This window comes from Heteronotia binoei, chromosome 7 (assembly GCF_032191835.1).
Source record: "Heteronotia binoei isolate CCM8104 ecotype False Entrance Well chromosome 7, APGP_CSIRO_Hbin_v1, whole genome shotgun sequence".
NCBI classification, from domain to species: domain Eukaryota; kingdom Metazoa; phylum Chordata; class Lepidosauria; order Squamata; family Gekkonidae; genus Heteronotia; species Heteronotia binoei.
In genome coordinates this window covers 7,326,552-7,347,805 of record NC_083229.1, presented here as the reverse complement: position 1 = coordinate 7,347,805, position 21,254 = coordinate 7,326,552, and the positions used below count along the sequence as shown (strand labels likewise).

The following is a 21,254-nucleotide window of genomic DNA, read 5'->3' as shown; positions in this document are numbered from 1 at the left end:
AGACTTCGGCGCAAGGGAACTGCAGAAACAAGAACGTAGGCCTGACAAGGCCACCAAAAGCGGTGTTTCAGTTGGGGGGGGGGGAGAAGAGAAGGTTGTGTTTCTCTGGGGGCACAATTTGTCTCACAGTGGGGGAGAGTGTGACCCAGGAATGCGCTCCATCAGGTGTGTGGGAAGGCTTTGTGTGCCTGCCTCTCCTGTTGTGTCACGACAAGGGTGTCATTTGTAGGGAAGGGGGGGCACGGATGCGGTGGGCACGGGGTGGGGGGGGTTGGCTGTTGCCGTGCTGTTTTCCTGTGGCAATGTGTTAGTGATGCTATTTTTTTTTCTCTCCCTCTTCTCTCCCTCCTGTCTTTCTTTCTCTCTCTCTCTCCCTGTGTGTGTCTCTCTGCCTCCGTCTCTCATCCTCTCTGGCACTCCCCGCACACTGCTACCCCTCCTCCCTCCCCTCCACAGACCCTCCTCCTCTTCCTCCTCCTCCTCCTCTCAGCTGGGTGCGTGGTCCTGGCGTGGCTGCCGAACGGTCCCCGTCGATCCTTTCCGAACTAAATGCCTCTGTGACAGAATCTCCACCTTCGCCATCTTAGCCCAGCTCAGCGCCGAAATGGTAAGTGCTGCTCTACAGTTGCCAAGGGGGCACCCAAAACAGCCGAAGGAATGAACCTGCCGGGGATGCCAAGGAGGAGGAGAGAGAGAGAGGGAGGCAAAGAATATTGTCCAGCGTTTGACATTTCCATGTGGCAGGCGATTGCCGTGGGGTGGGGGGGGGGGTGCACGCTTGCGTGTGTGCATGGCTGGGCTACTACTGTGTGGGCAACTGGAGCGCGTTGGTACGTTGTGCGGTGTAAGTGTGTGCGCGTGTGTACACACACACACGCGCGCTTCAATCTGCTGATTGCAATGCATGGACATATGTGCGTTGCAATAAGCGCTGCCCTAATCGAAAAGGCAGTGCATTTGCATCTGGGAGAGAGAGCGAGAGAGAGCTGTGACCTAAAAGCGAGCAATATTTTTTATTATTATTATTAACCTGCTCAGCTTTTTTTGCTGCATTGAAATGTCACCGTTGCCTTTAATCGAGGTCAGTCTGGGATGATGCTTTTGTGTCCCTGCCCGACTGCTGTCTCTCTCTCCCCCATGCCCCCCCTGCTGCACTCCGACCCCCTTCCTCACCAATGGGCAATGCAGTTTTGGCCAGCTGCCTGTGCCAAAAGAGGTGGGGGGGGCTTCTGTTTCTTTGATTGCTATGGGGCTGAGGCCTTGCTCTTTGAATCTGAATGGGGGGTCGGGGCAGGTGGAGGAAAATAGGGGCAAAGTGGGGATGAGGAACTGAATCCATCTCCTTTTCAGAAGGTTGTCACAGCGTCCCCTAATCCTGTTTGGGGGGGTGAGGCTGTCTCCAGGAATCTTTTTGTGTGTCTGGCTTTTGTTTCCGGCCACTTGAGAGTCTCTTTGCAACGGGGGTCAAAAGTGTGTGTCGATGAATCACCTCTGGTGCTTAAAGGATTCTTATGGAAGAACCGGATTGTGGCTTTTTGTGTGTGTATGCGGGTCGGCCATCAGAACTGGGAGGTGACTTGACCAAAATTAGATTGTGCTTGGAGTTTGTAAAAAAATAAAAATGTTCTTGGTTGTGTGTGGCTTTGGTGATGCCTTTCCCTTAAACGCATCTGCCACCCCCCCTTTCTCCTCCTAGACTTTTGGCTTAGTGTGACCTAATGCAGCTCATTGAAGCTACGGGACCCACCATCTTGGCCTTGAGGCCTCGCGCAGCCCTCCCCACAATTCCCTACTTCAGCCTCCCGTCTTTCTTGACAAGGGTTGCTTCATTTCAGGAAGGGGAGGGGAAGTGAAGGAGTGATGGAGAGCAGGGGGGAGTGGGAGGGGCGCTGCTGGGGAAAGGCAGGTTTGGTTTATTATTAGAAACACTAATGTATTTGGTCCACTAGTTGCCATGGAAACATCTGCACTGAAGTGGCTTTAAAGATGGGTCGTCCGTCTATGCGTGCCTCAGCCCGAGGCAGGCCCACCCCCCTTCAGGAATCGCAGGACTTCTGAGGGGCAGGAGGAATTTTGGTTTGGGAAGCTGCAGCACTTTCCGAGGGCCCAGGAGTGGGTGGAGAGGGGGAAGTCCGCAGTGTGGTTGGACAAAAGTGGTCCCATTTTCTCCATTGCCTTCGCTGCTCTGCTATCTTGACCAAATAGGTATATATATACCTGTTCAGATTTTAAGATCTCTCATCTCCACTCACACCTTGACTTGGGTGGCCCAGGCTAACGATCTCAGAAGCTAAGCAGAGTCAGCCCTGGTTACTACTTGGGTGGGAGACCACCAATGAAACCCGAGAATACTATGAAGAGACCACCTTGGTTTAGCTCGTTCCTTGGCTTGGTTGGTGTCAGATCTTAGATGTTATGCAGAGTTGGCCCTGGTTACTGCTTGGGTGGGAGACCACCAATGAAACCCAAGAATGCTATGCAGAGTCCACCTTGGTTTATCTTGTGCCTTGGCTTCGTTGGTGACAGATCTTAGAAGTACGCAGGGTTGGCCCTGGTTACTACTTGGGTGGGAGACCACCAATGAAACCCAAGAATGCTATGCAGAGGCCCCCATGGTTTATCTCGTGCCTTGGCTTGGTTGGTGTCAGATCTTAGAAGTTATGCAGAGTTGGTCCTGGTTACTACTTGGGTGGGAGATCACCAATGAAACCCAAGAATGCTATGCAGAGGCCCCCATGGTTTATCTTGTGCCTTGGCTTGGTTGGTGTCAGATCTTAGAAGTTATGCAGAGTTGGCCCTGGTTACTACTTGGGTGGGAGACCACCAATGAAACCCAAGAATGCTATGCAGAGGCCCCCATGGTTTATCTCATGCCTTTGCTTGGTTGGTGTCAGATCTTAGAAGTTATGCAGAGTTGGTCCTGGTTACTACTTGGGTGGGAGACCACCAATGAAACCCAAGAATGCTATGCAGAGGCCCCCATGGTTTATCTTGTGCCTTGGCTTGGTTGGTGTCAGATCTTAGAAGTTATGCAGAGTTGGCCCTGGTTACTACTTGGGTGGAAGACCACCAATAAAACCCAAGAATGCTATGCAGAGGCCCCCATGGTTTATCTCGTGCCTTGGCTTGGTTGGTGTCAGATCTTAGAAGTTATGCAGAGTTGGCCCTGGTTACTACTTGGGTGGGAGACCACCAATGAAACCCAAGAATGCTATGCAGAGGCCCCCATGGTTTATCTCGTGCCTTGGCTTGGTTGGTATCAGATCTTAGAAGTTATGCAGAGTTGGCCCTGGTTACTACTTGGGTGGGAGACCACCAATGAAACCCAAGAATGCTATGCAGAGGCCCCCATGGTTTATCTTGTGCCTTGGCTTGGTTGGTGTCAGATCTTAGAAGTTATGCAGAGTTGGCCCTGGTTACTACTTGGGTGGGAGACCACCAATGAAACCCAAGAATGCTATGCAGAGGCCCCCATGGTTTATCTCGTGCCTTGGCTTGGTTGGTGTCAGATCTTAGAAGTTATGCAGAGTTGGCCCTGGTTACTACTTGGGTGGGAGACCACCAATGAAACCCAAGAATGCTATGCAGAGGCCCCCATGGTTTATCTCGTGCCTTGGCTTGGTTGGTATCAGATCTTAGAAGTTATGCAGAGTTGGCCCTGGTTACTACTTGGGTGGGAGACCACCAATGAAACCCAAGAATGCTATGCAGAGGCCCCCATGGTTTATCTCATGCCTTGGCTTGGTTGGTATCAGATCTTAGAAGTTATGCAGAGTTGGCCCTGGTTACTACTTGGGTGGGAGACCACCAATGAAACCCAAGAATGCTATGCAGAGGCCCCCATGGTTTATCTCGTGCCTTGGCTTGGTTGGTATCAGATCTTAGAAGTTATGCAGAGTTGGCCCTGGTTACTACTTGGGTGGGAGACCACCAATGAAACCCAAGAATGCTATGCAGAGGCCCCCATGGTTTATCTCGTGCCTTGGCTTGGTTGGTGTTAGATCTTAGAAGCTACGGAGGGTTGGCCCTGATTACTACTTGGGTGGGAGACCCTCAAGGAAGTCCAGGGTTGTGACGCAGAGGCAGGCAATGGCAAGCCATCTCTGTTCAAGTTATGCCTTGAAAACCACATGATGTGTTGCCATACATTGACTGAAACTTGATACACTTTATAAATGCTGCAGTCATGGCACTTTTTGTATGAGCAAAGGTAACCTTTCTGCCCTCCACTGGTTATTCTCCCTTTCCTGTCCCACATTACGCCTACTGCCTAGTTCTGCATGCGCATATGGAGCAGAAGTCCATCAGTGGTTATTAGCCAGGAGGTAGAACTGGAACATTGTCTGAGGCCACGGTGGGAGGGCTTCTGGAGTTCTGGCCCCACTGGTGGTCCTCCTTTTTTTTTTTTCTCTAACATGAAGCCTACCGTTTAAAACCATTTTACTTAGTAACATATGGTAACAATATCTGTTTCTTGCATCGTTAATAACTTCTTTTTATCTATCCTATATATTACTTTCTAACCACCCCTCCCCCCGTTACTTGACCCCCGCCCGTGTTATTTACTTAAAATACTAACATTTAATGGTACCCTTAACTAATAAAAACAAAGATTAATATTCTTCTTCCTTCTAAGACTTAATCATGATCAAAAATTGTCCAATGTCCTTTTATTTTCCACTCTTTTTCTACATATCTTCTAAACTTTTCCCACTCCATCTTAAAAAACTTCTAAGTCATAGTCTCTTAAAATTCTTGTTAATTTGTCCATTTCACTCCATGTCATAACTTTTACATCCAATCCCATTTTTCTGGTATTTTTTCTTGCTTCCACAACTGCGCATACAATGTCCTAGCAGCTGAAAGCAAGTACCAGATTATAGTTCTATCTTCTTTTGGAAATTTTTCCATTTGTAATCCCAACAGAAAAGTCTCTGCAACTTTCTTAAATTCGTATCCCAAGATCCTAGAAATTTCTTGTTGAATCATCTGCCAATACTTTTTTGCTCTTTCACAAGTCCACCACATATGGTAGAAAGAACCTTCATGTTTTTTACATTTTCAACATCTATCTAGCATCTTATTGTTCATCTTTGCCAACTTTTTAGGAGTCATATACCACCTGTACATCATTTTAAAACAGTTCTCTTTAATACTATGACATGTCGAAAGCTTTAAAGAATTCTTCCACAAATATTCCCAAGTTTCCATCTGTATTTCTTTATTTACATTAATTGCCCACTTAATCATTTGAGATTTCACTACTTCATCTTCCATAGACCATTTTAAAAGTAATTTATATAAGTTTGAAATTAATTTTTCATTGTCTCCAAGCAGAACTTTTTCCATTTCTGTTTGCTCTCTTATTCCTTCAGTTTTAATATCATTTTCCACCAAGCTCTTTATTTGTTGCATTTGGAACCAATCATATTTATTATTCAACTCTTCAGCAGTTTTCAATTCTATTTTGCCACTTTATATTTTTAATAGTTGATTGTCTGACAACCACTTCTTCACCCATCTCAGCTGTTATTTTTATTACTTCTGCTGGCACTATCCATAACGGCTTTCTCTCACCCCCATACTTCTTATATTTCATCCAAGTATTTAGCAAATTATTTCTTATATAATGGTGGTCCTCCTGATGGCCTCTGGGCTTTGACCACTGTGTGACACAGAGTGTTGGACAGCATGGGCCATTGGCCTGATCCGACATGGCTTCTCTTAGGTTCTTATGTGTGACACAGAGTGTTGGACTGGATGGGCCATTGGCCCGATCCAACATGGCTTCTCTTATGTTCTTATGTCTGTGGTAGTGATGCTCTATATTCTTGGTATATGGGGAGTAACAGTGGGAGGGCTTCTGAAATTCTGATCCTGCTGGTGGACCTCCTGATGGCACCTGTGTTTTGGCCACTGTGTGACACAGAGTGTTGGACTGGATGGGCCGTGGGCCTGATACAACATGGCTTCTCTTATGTTCTTATATGACTCAGAGTGTTGGACTGGATGGGCCATGGGCCTGACCCAACATGGCTTCTCTTATGTTCTTATGTGACACAGAGTGTTGGACTGGAGGGGCCACTGGCCTGATCCAACATGGCTTCTCTTATGTTCTTATGTGACACAGAGTGTTGGACTGAAGGGGCCACTGGCCTGATCCAACAGGGCTTCTCTTATGTTCTTATGTGACACAGAGTGTTGGACTGGAGGGGCCACTGGCCTGATCCAACATGGCTTCTCTTATGTTCTTACGTGACACAGAGTGTTGGACTGAAAGGGCCATTGGCCTGATCCAACAGAGCTTCTCTTATGTTCTTATGTGACACAGAGTGTTGGACTGGAGGGGCCACTGGCCTGATCCAACATGGCTTCTCTTATGTTCTTATGTGACACAGAGTGTTGGACTGAAGGGGCCATTGGCCTGATCCAACATGGCTTCTCTTATGTTCTTATGTGACACAGAGTGTTGGACTGGATGGGCCACTGGTCTGATCCAACAGGGCTTCTCTTATGTTCTTATATGACTCAGAGTGTTGGACTGGATGGGCCATGGGCCTGACCCAACATGGTTTCTCTTATGTTCTCTTGTGTTCTTATGCTTACAGACAGACCTAGGGCTAGTCACACACTCACAGACTAACTTATTTCGCAGGGCAGTTGGAAGGGCAAAAACGGATGAGGAGAGAACTATGGAAGCTGTTTTGGAATTGGGAAAAAAGGCAGGGTGTAAAGGAAATGAACCAACAAGTAGAGTGAATATGTAGATTCGCTTGCTTTGCTGAAAATTCGTCTTCAGTGACCCACAGCATCCATGAAAAGGTGCCTATTTTCTATAGCAACTGGGGACCAATTCAGATGTGACTCCTTCTCCTACTTCTTAGTGTATGCCTAAATTGTTTTACATGCAGAGTTGATAATGTGAATGCACTCTAACAAAGGTTTTTGACAAATTGAAAATGGATTTAGAAATGGGCAACTGACATGGTTAGGGATCTGGAAATTAAGTCCAATGGGGATAGGTTGAAGGGGCTGGATATATTTAGCCTGGAAGAGAGAATAGCGGTGGGGGACATGAATGCACTTTTCAGATAAAGGGCTGTCACGGGGGAGCTGTCCTAAGTCTTGCTGTCTGCAGCTCCAAAGGGTGAGACTAGATCAAATGGGCAAAAGTTCTGGGACAGGAGATTTCATTTGAATACTAGGAGAAACTCTCTGTAATCAAGACTGGATAATCATATGATTGGACTGATATGACTGGACTGGATAAACATCTGGAGTAGAGGTCCATCAGTGGCTATTAGCCACAGCATATTGATGGAACTGTCTGTCTGGGGCAGTGATCCTCTGTATTTCTTGGTGATTTGGGGGGCAACAGTGGGAGGACTTCTGGTGTCCTGGCCCCACTGATGGACCTCCTGATGGCGCCTGGTTTTTTGGCCACTGTGTGACACAGAGTGTTGGACTGGATAAGAACATAAGAGAAGCCATGTTGGATCAGGCCAATGGCCTATCCAGTCCAACACTCTGTGTCACACAAGGGCAAAAAAATTTATACATACACACACACTGTGGCTAATAGCCACTGATGGACCTCTGCTCCATATTTTTATCTAAACCCCTCTTGAAGGTGGCTATGCTTGTGGCCGCCACCACCTCCTGTGGCAGTGAATTCCACATGTTAATCACCCTTTGGGTGAAGAAGTACTTCATTGTATCCGTTTTAACCTGGCTGCTCAGCAATTTCATCGAATGCCCACGAGTTCTTGTATTGTGAGAAAGGGAGAAAAGTACTTCTTTCACTACTTTCTGCATCCCATGCATTGTAAACCTCTATCATGTCACCCCGCAGTCGACGTTTCTCCAAGCTAAAGAGTCCCAAGCGTTTCAACCTTTCTTCATAGGGAAAGTGTTCCAGCCCTTTAATCATTCTAGTTGCTCTTTTCTGGACTTTCTCCAATGCTATAATATCCTTTTTGAGGTGCGGCGACCAGAACTGCACACAGTACTCCAAATGAGACCGCACCATCGATTTATACAGGGGCATTATGATATTGGCTGATTTGTTTTCAATTCCCTTCCTAATAATTCCCAGCATGGTGTTGGCCTTTTTTATTGCAATCGCACGCTGTCTTGACATTTTCAGTGAGTTATCTACCACGACCCCAAGATCTCTCTCTTGGTCAGTCTTTGCCAGTTCACACCCATCAACTTGTATTGGTAGCTGGGATTCTTGGCCCCAATGTGCATTACACACACACACACACAAATATACACAAGCATAGCCACCTTCAAGAGGGGGTTAGATAAAAATGTGGAGCAGAGCTCCATCAGTGGCTATTAGCCACAGTGTGTATATTTGTGTGTGTGTGTGTGTGTGTATAAATAACATTTTTTGGCCACTGTGTGACACAGAGTGTTGGACTGGATGGGCCATTGGCCTGATCCAACATGGCTTCTCTTATGTTCTTCTGTGACACAGAGTGTTGGACTGGATGGGCCATTGGCCTGATCCAACATGGCTTCTCTTATGTTCTTATGTGACACAGAGTGTTGGACTGGATGGGCCACTGGCCTGATCCAACATGGCTTCTCTTATGTTCTTATGTGACACAGAGTGCTGGACTGGATGGGCCACTGGCCTGATCTAACATGGCTTCTCTTATGTTCTTATGTTAAGGCTCATATCCCCCAAACCTTGTTGGTCTTTAAAGTGTTGCTGGTGAATCAGCCTGTTCTACGGCAGCCCCATATGGCTACCCTCTGAAATTGCTTTTTGATGGGATTCAGTATTAGACCGTTTGGGAAAATAGGCACAATTTGTCGAAATAATTTGGGCCAATATTCATCACCTGGTGTTGGAGAAACGGAAGAACTCTGAGGAGACTTTAAGGGCCAGTGAGATATGCTTTCTTTTTTGTTCTTTTTAAAGAAAAGCAAGCCCATAACAAAAACAGGGACCTTATTAACAGAAGTACTGTTGCAATCATCTGTACTTACAGGAAAGCAGTCGAGTCGGATGAGGTCCTCATTCATTCCTTATAGATACTACACTTGGCTAGGCTTGCCAATCCCCAGGTCAGGGCAGGAGATCCCCTGGTTTGGAGGCCCTTCCCCCACTTTAAAGGTAAAGGTAGTCCCCCGTGCAAGCACCAGTCGTTTCCGACTCTGGGGTGATGTTGCTTTCACAGCGTTTTCACGGCAGACTTTTTTAATGGGGTGGTTTGCCATGGCCTTCCCTATCACAAGTGGCTAGCTAATCTGGCATCACGCGTACGGGAGTGTGTATCCAGGGGTGGAATTCTAGCAGGAGCTGCTTTGCATATTAGGCCACACCTGCCTGATGTAGCCAATCCTCCAAGAGCTTACAGGGCTCTTTTTTGTAAGGTCTTGGAGGATTGGCTACATCAGGGGTGTGCGGCCTAATATGCAAAGGAGCTCTTGCTAGAATTCCACCCCTATATGTATCTACAAGAGAGACTTGTAGGAGCATACGTCTCCATGGAACGCCATGTTCAGAGAGTGAGAGGGCAAAGGGAGAGAGGAGAGGAGTCAGAGTCAGCTCCCAGGTTAAGACAAAGACAGGCATCCTGGTAAAGGGAATAAAATCTACACACCCTTAGAACGGTCTAGCGCCTAGGGTTGCCAATCCCCAGGTGGGGGGCAGGGGATCCCCCGGTTTGGAGGCCATCCCCCCGTTTCAGGGTCATCACAAAGCGGGGGGAGGGGAGGGAAACTGCTGGGAACTCTGGGAGTTCTGCTGGGAACTCTATTTTTCTCTACGGAGATTTATTCCCATAGAAAATTATGGAGAATTGATCTGCAGGTAGCTGGGGCTCTGGGGGGGCTGTTTTTTGGGGTAGAGGCACCAAATTTTCAATATAGCATCTAGTGCCTCTCCCCAAAATACCCCCCAAGTTTCAAAAAGTTCAATTCTATGAGCCCCAAAAGAAGGTGCCCCTATCCATTATTTCCTATGGAAGGAAGGCATTGAAAAGGTGTGCCGTCCCTTTCAATGTGATGGCCCGAACTTCCTTTGGAGTTCAATAATGCTTGTCACAGTCTTGCTCTTGGCTCCACCCCTAATGTTTCCTAGCTCCACCCCCAAAGTCTCCTGGCTCCACCCCCAAAGTCCCCAGATATTTCTTGAATTGGACATGGCAACCCTACTAGCGCCTCCCCCCCCCCCAGTGTCCACGCACGCTGAGTCGCCCACTCCAAACACTCCAGGGGAACTGATCTCTGTGGTCTGGAGATGAATTGTCATTCCCAGAGGTGCCGCTTGGATGTCGACGTCCTTAGCTTGCATAACTACATTGGGGTAATTGTCCTGTTGCAGTGCGAATCCTGGGATAGTTAGACTAGAACATCGTGGCTGTTCAGCTTCGCCATCAAGACACTCCAACTTGTGATGCTGTAACCATGCTAGGGAAAGGGGATCCTAGAAACGCCTTGAGCAGAATGTTAAGGCGGAATGTAGAGCCCTCCATCTTTACCCAGGGCTTTTTTTGTGTGTGGCAGGAACTCATTGGCATCTTAGGCCACACCCACCTGATGTCGCCAATCCTCCAAGAGTTTACAATAGGCCCTGTAAGAAGAGCCCTGTAAGCTCTTGAAGGATTAGCTACATCAAGGGGTGTGGCCTAATATGCAAAGGAGCTCTTGCTAGAATTCCAAGCTCTTGGAGGATTGGCTACATCAGGGGTGTGTGGCCTAATATGCAAAGGAGCTCCTGCTAGAATTCCAAGCTCTTGAAGGATTAGCTACATAAGGGGGCGTGGCCTAATATGCAAAGGAGCTCTTGCTAGAATTCCAAGCTCTTGGAGGATTGGCTACATCAGGGGTGTGTGGCCTAATATGCAAAGGAGCTCCTGCTAGAATTCCAAGCTCTTGAAGGATTAGCTACATCAGGGGGTGTGGCCTAATATGCAAAGGAGCCCATGCTAGAATTCCAAGTTCTTGGAGGATTAGCTACATAAGGAGGCGTGGCCTAATATGCAATGGAGCGCCTGCTAGAATTCCAAGCTCTTGAAGGATTAGCTGCATAAGGGGGCGTGGCCTAATATGCAAAGGAGTTCTTGCTACCAAAAAAATAAACAGAAGCCCTGGGCTGGGCTGAACCAAAGCAACCATTCATTAGGTTTGTTTGTTTCCCTCCTTCCATCAGGACTGTGATGTGTTTGTTGAATTGAAATATTTATTCACTGCTGTCCTCCTTTTTCACATCATCAGGCTATCTCCTGTTTCACCCTCTGACCAACCGTAGTGCGTCGCTCAGGCTGTAGGAAAATGGCTGCCTCAAAGCGGCTGATGATAGGAGTTTTGACTCTCAAAAGCTCATGTCCTTAAGCTTGTCATTGTTCTTCAGTTGCACAGTTGAGTCCGACTCTGCGACCCCATGGACCAAGTCACGCCAGGCCCTCCTATCTTCCGCCATCCTCTGAAGTCCGCTCAAATTCGTGTTTGTTACATCAGTAATGCTGTCCAGCCATCTCCTCTTTTGCTGCCCCCTTCTTTTGCCTTCTGTCTTTCCCAGCATCAGGATCTTCTCCAGGGAGTGCTCCCTTCTCATTGGGTGGCCAAAGTATTTGAGCTTCAGCTTCAGTATCTGACCTTCCAGTGAACAGTCTGGGTTGATTTCCCTTAGGACTGACTGATCGGATCTTCTTGCAGTCCAAGGGACTCTCAAGGATCTTCTCCAGCACCACATCTCCAAAGCATCTATTCTTCTGCGCTCAGCCTTCCTTATGCTCCAGCTCTCACAGCCATACATTACTACTGGGAATACCATCGCTTTGACTATACGGACTTTTGTTGGCAGGGTGATGTCTTTCCAAGCATCTTCTCCAGGGAGTGCTCCCTTCTCATTGGGTGGCCAAAGGATCTGAGCTTCACCTTCAGGATCTGACCTTCCAGGGAACAGTCTGGGTTGATTTCCCTTAGGACTGACTGCTTTGTTCTTCTTGCAGTCCAAGGGACTCTAGTTGTGTTGTTCAGTCACACAGTCAAGTCTGACTCTTTGCGACCCCATGGACAAAGTCACGCCAGGCCCTCCTGTCTTTCACCATCCTCTGAAGTCCGCTCAAATTCGTGTTCGTTAATCAGTAACGCTGTCCAGCCATCTCCTCTTCTGCCGCCCCCTTCTTCTTTTGCCTTCTCTCTTTCCCAGCATCAGGGTCTTCTCCAGGGAGTGCTCCCTTCTCATTGGGTGGCCAAAGTCTTTGAGCTTCACCAAAGGTCCGCCTCCTACTGCAGACCAACACAGATGGTGGTGGTCATAGAAAGTTGCAGCCAACTTATGGGGATCCCATAGGGTTTGGAAGGCAAGAGACTTTCAGAGGTGGTGAGCCAGTGCCTGCCTCTGTTTAGCCACCTTGGACTTTCTCGCCAGTTTCCCATCCAAGAACTAACCGGAGCTGATCCTGCTTAGCTTCTGAGACCAGATTAGCCTGGGATATAATTAAATGTCAAGTCACAACCAACTCAGGGTGACCTCGAGTGGGGTTTTTGAGGCAAGAGGTAGTTGGCCATTGCCTGCCTCTGCATAGTGACCCTGGACTTCCTTGGTGATCTCTTATCTAAACACTTTTTTGTTGTTCAGTTGCACAGTCGAGTCCGACTCTTTGCAAACCCATGGACAAAGTCACGCCAGGCCCTCCTGTCTTCCACCATCCTCCGAAGTCTGCTCAAATTTGTGTTAGTTACATCAGTGATGCTGTCCAGCCATCTCATCTTTTAGAACATAAGAGAAGCCATGTTGGATCAGGCCAGTGGCCCCTCCAGTCCAACACTCTGTGTCACAGAAGAACATAAGAGAAGCCATGTTGGATCAGGCCAATGGCCCATCCAGTCCAACATTCTGTGTCACATAAGAACATAAGAGAAGCCATGTTGGATCAGGCTAATGGCCCCTCCAGTCCAACACTCTGTGTCACACATAACAACATAAGAGAAGCCATATTGGATCAGGCCAATGGCCCCTCCAGTCCAACACTCTGTGTCACACATAAGAACATAAGAGAAGCCATGTTGGATCAGGCCAATGGCCCATCCAGTCCAACATTCTGTGTCACATAAGAACAGAAGAGAAGCCATGTTGGATCAGGCTAATGGCCCCTCCAGTCCAACACTCTGTGTCACACATAAGAACATAAGAGAAGCCATGTTGGATCAGGCCAATGGCCCATCCAGTTGAACACTCTGGGCGTTTTCGCACTGACCTTAATCGGCAGTGACGCCCCTCTTCAGCGCGCAGGATCAGCCTGGATTTCGCACCAATTGCCGCGGAGCACCCGGAAGAGCTGGAAAGTCCCGCAGCTTTTGCAGCGCAAATGGAAACTGGATTTTGGCAGTTTCCATTTGCGCCGCAAAAGCCGCGGGACTTTCTGGATATTCCGGGTGCTCCGTGGCAATTAGTGCGAAATCCGGGCAGATCCTGCGCGCTGAAGAGGGGCGTCGCTACCGATTAAGGTCAGTGCGAAAATGCCCTCTGTGTCACACAGTGGCCGAACAAACAAAACCCAAGTGCCATCCGGAGGTTCACAATTGGGGCTAGAAGCCCTTTCACTTTGCCCCCCCCCCTCCAAAGCACCAAGAATACAGAGCATCACTGCCCCAGACAGTTCCAACAATACACTGTGGCTAATAGCTACTGATGGACCTCTGCTCCATATTTTTTATTCAATTCCCCCTTGAAGCTGGCTTTTGCCGTCCCTTTCTTCTTTTTCCTTCTGTCTTTCCCAGCATCAGGATCTTTTCCAGTGAGTGCTCCTTCTCATTTGGTGGCCAAAGTATTTGAGCTTCAGCTTCAGCATCTGACCTTCCAGGGAACAGTCAGGGTTGATTTCCCTTAGGACTGACTGAGTGGATCTTCTTGCAGTCCAAGGGACTCTCAAGAGTCTTCTCCAGGGAGTGCTCCCTTCTCGTTGGGTGGCCAAAGTATTTGAGCTTCAGCTTCAGCATCTGACCTTCCAGGGAACAGTCTGGGTTGATTTCCCTTAGGACTGACTGATCGGATCTTCTTGCAGTCCAGGGGACTCTCAAGAGTCTTCTCCAGGGAGTGCTCCCTTCTCACTCAGTGGCCAAAGTATTGGAGCTTCAGCTTCAGCATCTGACCTTCCAGGGAACAGTCAGGGTTGATTTCCCTTAAGACCGACTGATCTGATCTTCTTACAGTCCAAGGGACTCTCAAGAGTCTTCTCCAGCATCATAGCTCAAAAGCATCTATTCTTCTGCGCTCGGCCTTATCTAAGTACTAAGCAGTGCCAACTCTGACAAGATCAGGCTTTCCGGGACCATACACAGCTACCCACATGAAAGTCTACCAATGAGTTCATGCTCTGAGGCAGAATTTGAACCCAGCTCTCTCCAGCTCATTTCACACCTTACCTACTGTACCGGGTTAGCTGAGAAAAACTGGCCGAGCCTTTTTCTTAGAAGACGCCATTTGTTTCATTTAGGATTTTTAATCATGGTTAAACTGGATCGTTATATTACATTTGCACAGGGTTCTTCTTTTCCGTCTGAGCTGTTACATGACGGATGGAGACAGCCACCATCTGCCGGTTTCGTGGAAAACAGGGCAAAGGAGGCAAAGTTATAAATCGCCTTGATTTCAGCACTATGATTTATACGATATTATTTCTGTGACACAAACACACTTTCCCCACCCACCCCCAGTTTGCATTTAGGTTCAGATCTAGATGTACACAATAACGTTAGATCAGCATAAGCCGTTGGTGACATTCGAAAGGAGTCTAGAAGCGGTGCCGGCGGTTACTTGCTTCAGATGAAATTTATCACAAAACAAAAAGACCACGGATAGCTATGAAATATATGGGGCAGAAACCGCCGGTACAAATTCATTTCAATGTGGTGGTCTCAGAAGAGAGGGGAGGGGGGGAAGGCCTCTGGGTAGCTTCTCTCCCTCAGAGGGAAGAGTGTTGCATTTGCCCAGGGTAAAATCCTGCACTCCAGACTTTCTGCAGAGCTCAGCAGTAGCTTCTGGGCAGGTCAGCTCAGCTCCTCTGAATTGAACCGATTTGACAGGTTAGTCTGCAGTGAGATTTCTTTTTTTTTTTTTAAGTACATTCAAAAGTTCTATATAGAAGGTTCATAATACAAAGCAAGACTTGCAAAATGCCTAATAAGAAAGCCAGTTTGGTGTAGTGGCTAAGAGTGAGGACTCTTAACTGGGAGAACCGGGTTTGATTCCCCACTCCTCCACTTGCAGCTGTTGGAATGGCCTTGGGTCAGCCAGAGCTCTCTTATCTGGGAGAACCGGGTTGGATTCCCCACTCCTCCACTTGCAGCTGCTGGAATGGCCTTGGGTCAGCCATGGCTCTCTTATCTGGGAGAACAGGGTTTGATTCCCCACTCCTCCACTTGTACCTGCTGGAATGGTCTTGGGTCAGCCAGAGCTCTCTTATCTGGGAGAACCGGGTTTGATTCCCCACTCCTCTACATGCAGCCAGCTGAATGACCTTGGGTCAAGCAGAGCTCTCTCAGAGCTGTTCCTCTCAAGAGCTGTTCACCCAGTGTTCTCTCAGCCCCACCTAACTCGCAGGGTGTCTGTTGTGGGGAGGGGAAGGGAAAGGAGATTGTAAACCACTCTGAGATTCATTTGGGTCATAAAAGGTGGGGTATAAATCCATTCTCTTCTTCTGCTATGGTAGAAGCCAGTTTTACCATAGAGTTTATGCCCAAATACAGAGTGTCGCCTAGAAGTCGCTGGCATGACAATGTCACTTCCTGTGCGACACTAGCACTGTGGCTTGGGCCAGTACCGAGCCCTGCGGCACCCCACTGCTTACCGTCCTCCACTGCGAAGACTGCCCATTTATACTCACTCTCTGCTTCTTATTAATTAGCCAGTTTTTGATCCACAAGAGGACCTGTCCTTTTACTCCATGACTCTCGAGTATGATAGAGTATTTTGCTTCCGAAATGTGGATAGACAACACCATAGAGCAGGGGCGGCCAACGGTAGCTCTCCAGATGTTTTTTACCTACAACTCCCATCAGCCCCAGCCAGCATGACCAATGGCTGGGGCTGATGGGAGTTGTAGGCAACAGACATCTGGAGAGCTACCGTTAGCCACCCCTGCCACAGAGCTACAATTCACTTTGACCTTGTCTACAAAGATATTTGGACCATGAATATGACCTGAGCAAGGCTGTTAAGGACGAGATTCTCGGGAGGTCATAAATTCATTGGGTTGTCATAAACGGGAGGTGACTCTTCTGTGCCACCAACATTGGGGAGATATATTCATTTTGTCAGAGAGATTTTAGAAGAAGAAGAAGATGACATTGGATTTATATCCTGCCTTCCACTCCAAAGAGTCTCAGAGCGGCTCACAATCTCCTTTACCTTCCTCCCCCACAACAGACACCCTGTGAGGTAGATGAAGATATTGGATTTATATCCCGCCCTCCACTCCAAAGAGAGAGGCTCACAATCTCCTTTACCTTCCTCCCCCACAACAGACACCCTGTGAGGTAGATGAAGATATTGGATTTATATCCCACCCTCCACTCCGAAGAGTCTCAGAGCGGCTCGCAATCTCCTTTACCTTCCTCCCCCACAACAGACACCCTGTGAGGTAGATGAAGATATTGGATTTATATTCCACCCTCCACTCCGAAGAGTCTCAGAGCGGCTCACAATCTCCTTTACCTTCCTCCCCCACAACAGACACCCTGTGAGGTAGATGAAGATATTGGATTTATATTCCGCCCTCCACTCCAAAGAGTCTCAGAGCAGCTCACAATCTCCTTGACCTCCCCCCCCCACAACAGACACCCTGTGAGGTGGGTGGGGCTGAGAGGGCTCTCACAGCAGCTGCCCTTTCAAGGACAACTCTGCGAGAGCTACGGCTGACCCCAGGCCATTCCAGCAGCTGCAAGTGGAGGAGTGGGGAATCCAACCCGGTTCTCCCAGATAAGAGAGCTCTGGCTGACCCAAGGCCATGCCAGCAGGTGCGAGTGGAGGAGTGGGGATTCAAACCCGGTTCTCCCTGACAAGAGTCCGCACACTTAACCACGACACCAAACTGGCTCTTACACTCGGAGAAAGAGGAAGTGTTGTGTAGGGATGGGCACAAACCAATCTATGAAGCAATATTCATCACGATTTTTTAGCCCTGTTCATAGTCCGCAAGCCAAAGCAGGCACCTGGCAACCCTCTTTCAGTCCCCAAGCTCTTTTGGTCTGTTGCCCCACCCCTGATCATAGCCTTTGCTCCCTTCTTCCTGTCATGTGATTCTGATGTCGTGTAACTTCCTGGGAGTGGTCTGAAGCCCAACGTCGGGCAAGATGGCTGAATTATGCTGTCTCAGGGATGCATTAACTGCTGGGCTCAGGTTGTGCCTTTCCCTCCCCCCCCCCCTTATGTCAAGTTGACTCCATTCCTGGGACCGGCTTTTACGCAAGTGCCTTTGCATTACCCCTTGGTGCAGGGAGATGCTGAAGCGATGCTGTAAGCGGAGTCGCCAGATTCCATTCCCAAATCTGCAGGAGCTTCCCAACCTTGAGCTAGCATCCTTACCTCCCCATCCCTTAATGGTAGGGTTGCCAAGTCCAATTCAAGAAGTATCTGGGGACTTTGGGGGTGGAGCCAGGAGCAAGGGTGTGACAAGCATAATTGAACTCCAAAGGGAGTTCTGGTCATCACATTTAGAGGGACCAAACAGCAGTCGTTGCACCTCTAAGACCAAGCAAGTTTTATTCAGAACGTAAGCTTTTGTGTGCTCCAAGCACGCTGCGTCGGACGAGGGGATCAGGTATTGTGGCCTGAAATACCAGCAGGTTGTTGATTAAGTATGCAGACTGATCACACGGTAAACCAGTGTGCCTCGGCCATTTGGTCTGGATAGCCATAAAAGGTGATAAAGTCCTCTGCCAATTGGTGTTTCTGTAAATCTAGGTGAATCTCAAAAGGACATGTATTTTCTAGTTGTAGTCCACCTAATTTACTTATCAACGCCTTTTTAAATGCCTTCCAGTTTGGCGTGGTGGTTAAGTGCGTGGACTCTTTATCTGGGAGAACCGGGTTTGATTCTCCACTCCTCCACTTGCACCTGCTGGAATGGCCTTGGGGCAGCCATAGCTCTGGCAGAGATAATCCTTGAAAGGGCAGCTGCTGTGAGAGCCCTCTCCAGCCCCACCCACCTCACAGGGTGTCTGTTGTGGGAGGAGAAGATAGGGGAGATTGTAAGCCGCTCTGAGTCTCTGATTCAGAGAGAAAGGCGGGGTATACATCTGCAATTCTTCTTCTTTCTTCCATAGGAAATAATAAAGCATAGGGGCATCTTCTTTTGGGGCTCATAGAATTGGACCCCCTGCTTCAAACTTTTTAAAACTTGAGGTATTTTGAAACAAGGCGCTGGATCCTAAACTGGAAGTTTGGTTTCTCTTCCTCAAAAAACAGCCCTCCCAGAGCCGCAGATACATGTGGATCAATTCTCCATTATTTCCTATGGGAACAAGCCTCCATAGGAAATAATGGAGATCCCAGCAGGTATTTCCCTCCCCTCCCCCCGCTTTCTGATGACACTGAAGTGGGAGGACGGCCTCCAAACCAGGGATCCCCTGCCCCCACCTGGGGATTGGCAACCCTACCTAATGAAGACATTGGATTTATATTCTGCCCTCCACTCCGAAGAGTCTCAGAGCGGCACACAATCTCCTTTACCTCCCCCCCCCCCACAACAGGCACCCTGTGAGGTAGATGAAGATATTGGATTTATATCCCACCCTCCACTCCAAGGAGTCTCAGAGCAGCTCACAATCTCCTTTATCTCCCTCCCCGACAACAGACACCCTGTGAGGTGGGTGGGGCTGAGAGGACTCTCACAGTAGCTGCCCTTTCAAGGACAACTTCTTCCAGAGCTCTGGCTGACCCAAAGCCAGTCCAGCAGGTGAAAGTGGAGGAGTGGGGAATCGAACCTGGTTCTCCCAGAAAAGAGAGCTCTGGCTGACCCAAGGCCATTCCAGCAGCTGCAAGTGGAGGAGTGGGGAATCAAACCCGGTTCTCTCAGATAAGAGAGCTCTGGCTGACCCAAAGCCATTCCAGCAGCTGCAAGTGGAGGAGTGGGGAATCAAACCCGGTTCTCCCAGATAAGAGAGCTATGCCTGACCCAAGGCCATTCCAGCAGCTGTAAGTGGAGGAGTGGGGAATCAAACCCGGTTCTCTCAGATAAGAGAGCTCTGGCTGACCCAAGGCCATTCCAGCAGCTGTAAGTGGAGGAGTGGGGAATCAAACCCGGTTCTCTCAGATAAGAGAGCTCTGGCTGACCCAAGGCCATTCCAGCAGCTGCAAGTGGAGGAGTGGGGAATCAAACCTGGTTCTCCCAGATAAGAGAGCTATGGCTGACCCAAGGCCATTCCAGCAGCTGCAAATGGAGGAGTGGGGAATCAAACCCGGTTCTCCCAGATAAGAGAGCTCTGGCTGACCCAAAGCCATTCCAGCAGCTGCAAGTGGAGGAGTGGGGAATCAAACCCGGTTCTCCCAGATAAGAGAGCTCTGGCTGACCCAAGGCCATTCCAGCAGCTGCAAGTGGAGGAGTGGGGAATCAAACCTGGTTCTCCCAGATAAGAGTCCGCACACTTAACCACTACACCAAACTCGCTCTCTAGTTGTACCTGGCTACCTTGCCGCTGATAGACCTCTCCTCCTCCTCCATTATCCCCCCTTTTAAAGCTTTCTGTCCTTGTGGCAGTCACTGTCACTTCCTCTTTGTCTGCTCCTCCATTTTTTTAACTGGCAATTCCTCCCCTGCCCACCGCTTTGCACTGGAGCTTTAAGTTCAAAGCTAGAAGCTGCAACCCTTCTTGCTCGCAGGGCTGGCGACTTAGAATCATAGAAGCGTAGAGTTGGATGGGACCTCTAGAGTCAACTAGTCCAACCCCCTGCACAATGCAGGAAACTCCCATACACCTCCCCCTAAATTCACAGGATCCACATTGCTGTCAGATGGCCATCTAGCCTCTGTTGAAAAACCTCCAAGGAAGGAGAGCCCACCACACCTCCTGAGGAAGCCTGTTCCACTGAGGAATCGCTCCAACGGTCAGGAAGTTCTTCCTAATGTTGAGCCAGAAACTCTTTTGATTTAATTTCAACCCATTGGTTCTGGTCCTACCTTCTGGGGCCACAGAAAACAATTCCACCCCATCCTCTATAGGACAGCCCTTCAAGTACTTGAAGATGGTGATCATATCACCTCTCAGCCGCCTCCTCTCCAGGCTAAACACGCCCAGCTCCTTCAACCTTTCCTCATAGGACTCGGTCTCCAGACCCCTCACCATCTTCGTCGCCCTCCAGGCTAAACATTCCCAGCTCCTTCAACCTTTCCTCATAGGACTCGGTCTCCAGACCCCTCACGATCTTCGTCGCCCTCCAGGCTAAACATCCCCAGCCCCTTCAACCTTTCCTCATAGGACTCGGTCTCCAGACCCCTCACCATCTTCGTCACCCTCCTCTGGACCCGTTCCAGCTTGTCTATATCCTTCTTAAAATGTGCTGCCCAAAACTGAACACAATACTCCAGGTGAGGTCTTACCAGAGCAGAGTAAAGTGTTACATATGAAATATGAACATATGAAGCTGCCTTCTACTGAATCAGACCCTCGGTCCATCAAAGTCAGTATTGTCTACTCAGACTGGCAGCGGCTCTCCAGGGTCTCAAGCTGAGGTTTTTCATGCGTACCTGCCTGGACCCTTTTTAGTTGGAGATGCCGGGGATCGAACCTGGGACCTTCTGCTTACCAAGCAGATGCTCTACCACTGAGCCACCATCCCTCCCCATCGCATCACGTGATCTGGACACTAGACTTCTGTTGACACAGCCCAAAAATTGCATTTGCCTTTTTAGCCACCACTTTTCAGACTTGAATGAAACCTCCATTTGGCCCCCCCAAATCCTTCCCAACCTTCTCCATGTTAGCAGTGAGCTCTGGTGTGCTGGGTTTCTCTGCATTGATTCATGCACTCCACACACCCCCCCCTCCCTCCCCTGTGTAATTAGCTTACTGAGCTGTCAAGGCTGTCAGGACAAATTGATTCCATTCAGGTCTTGTTAATTCCTGTCCCCTTTGGCGACTTCACCCGGGCGGCCACCTTTGCTCGCGACGATTTGGCAGCGTGGCGCTCATTTCCATACGGGCCGGGGAACAGAGTGTCTTCGCGCGGCAAGTGGCGTCTCCTCTGGAAAAAGCTCTCGGGGGGTATCATAGCTCGGTGAAAGTGTCAACCC

General features: G+C 48.8%; 1 protein-coding gene across 3 annotated transcripts in view; it reads left to right on the top strand.

Moving 5' to 3' along the window:
- Positions 1-455: 455 nt before the first annotated feature.
- LOC132574922 (adhesion G protein-coupled receptor B1-like) overlaps positions 456-21,254 on the top strand; it is a 162,641-nt gene continuing 141,842 nt past the window's right edge. For all 3 annotated transcript variants that reach the window (XM_060243178.1, XM_060243176.1, XM_060243175.1), the window contains exon 1: positions 456-607. In XM_060243178.1, the coding sequence (XP_060099161.1) occupies positions 605-607 (3 nt within the window). In that variant the 5' untranslated portion in view covers positions 456-604. The remainder of the gene's footprint in view (positions 608-21,254) is intronic.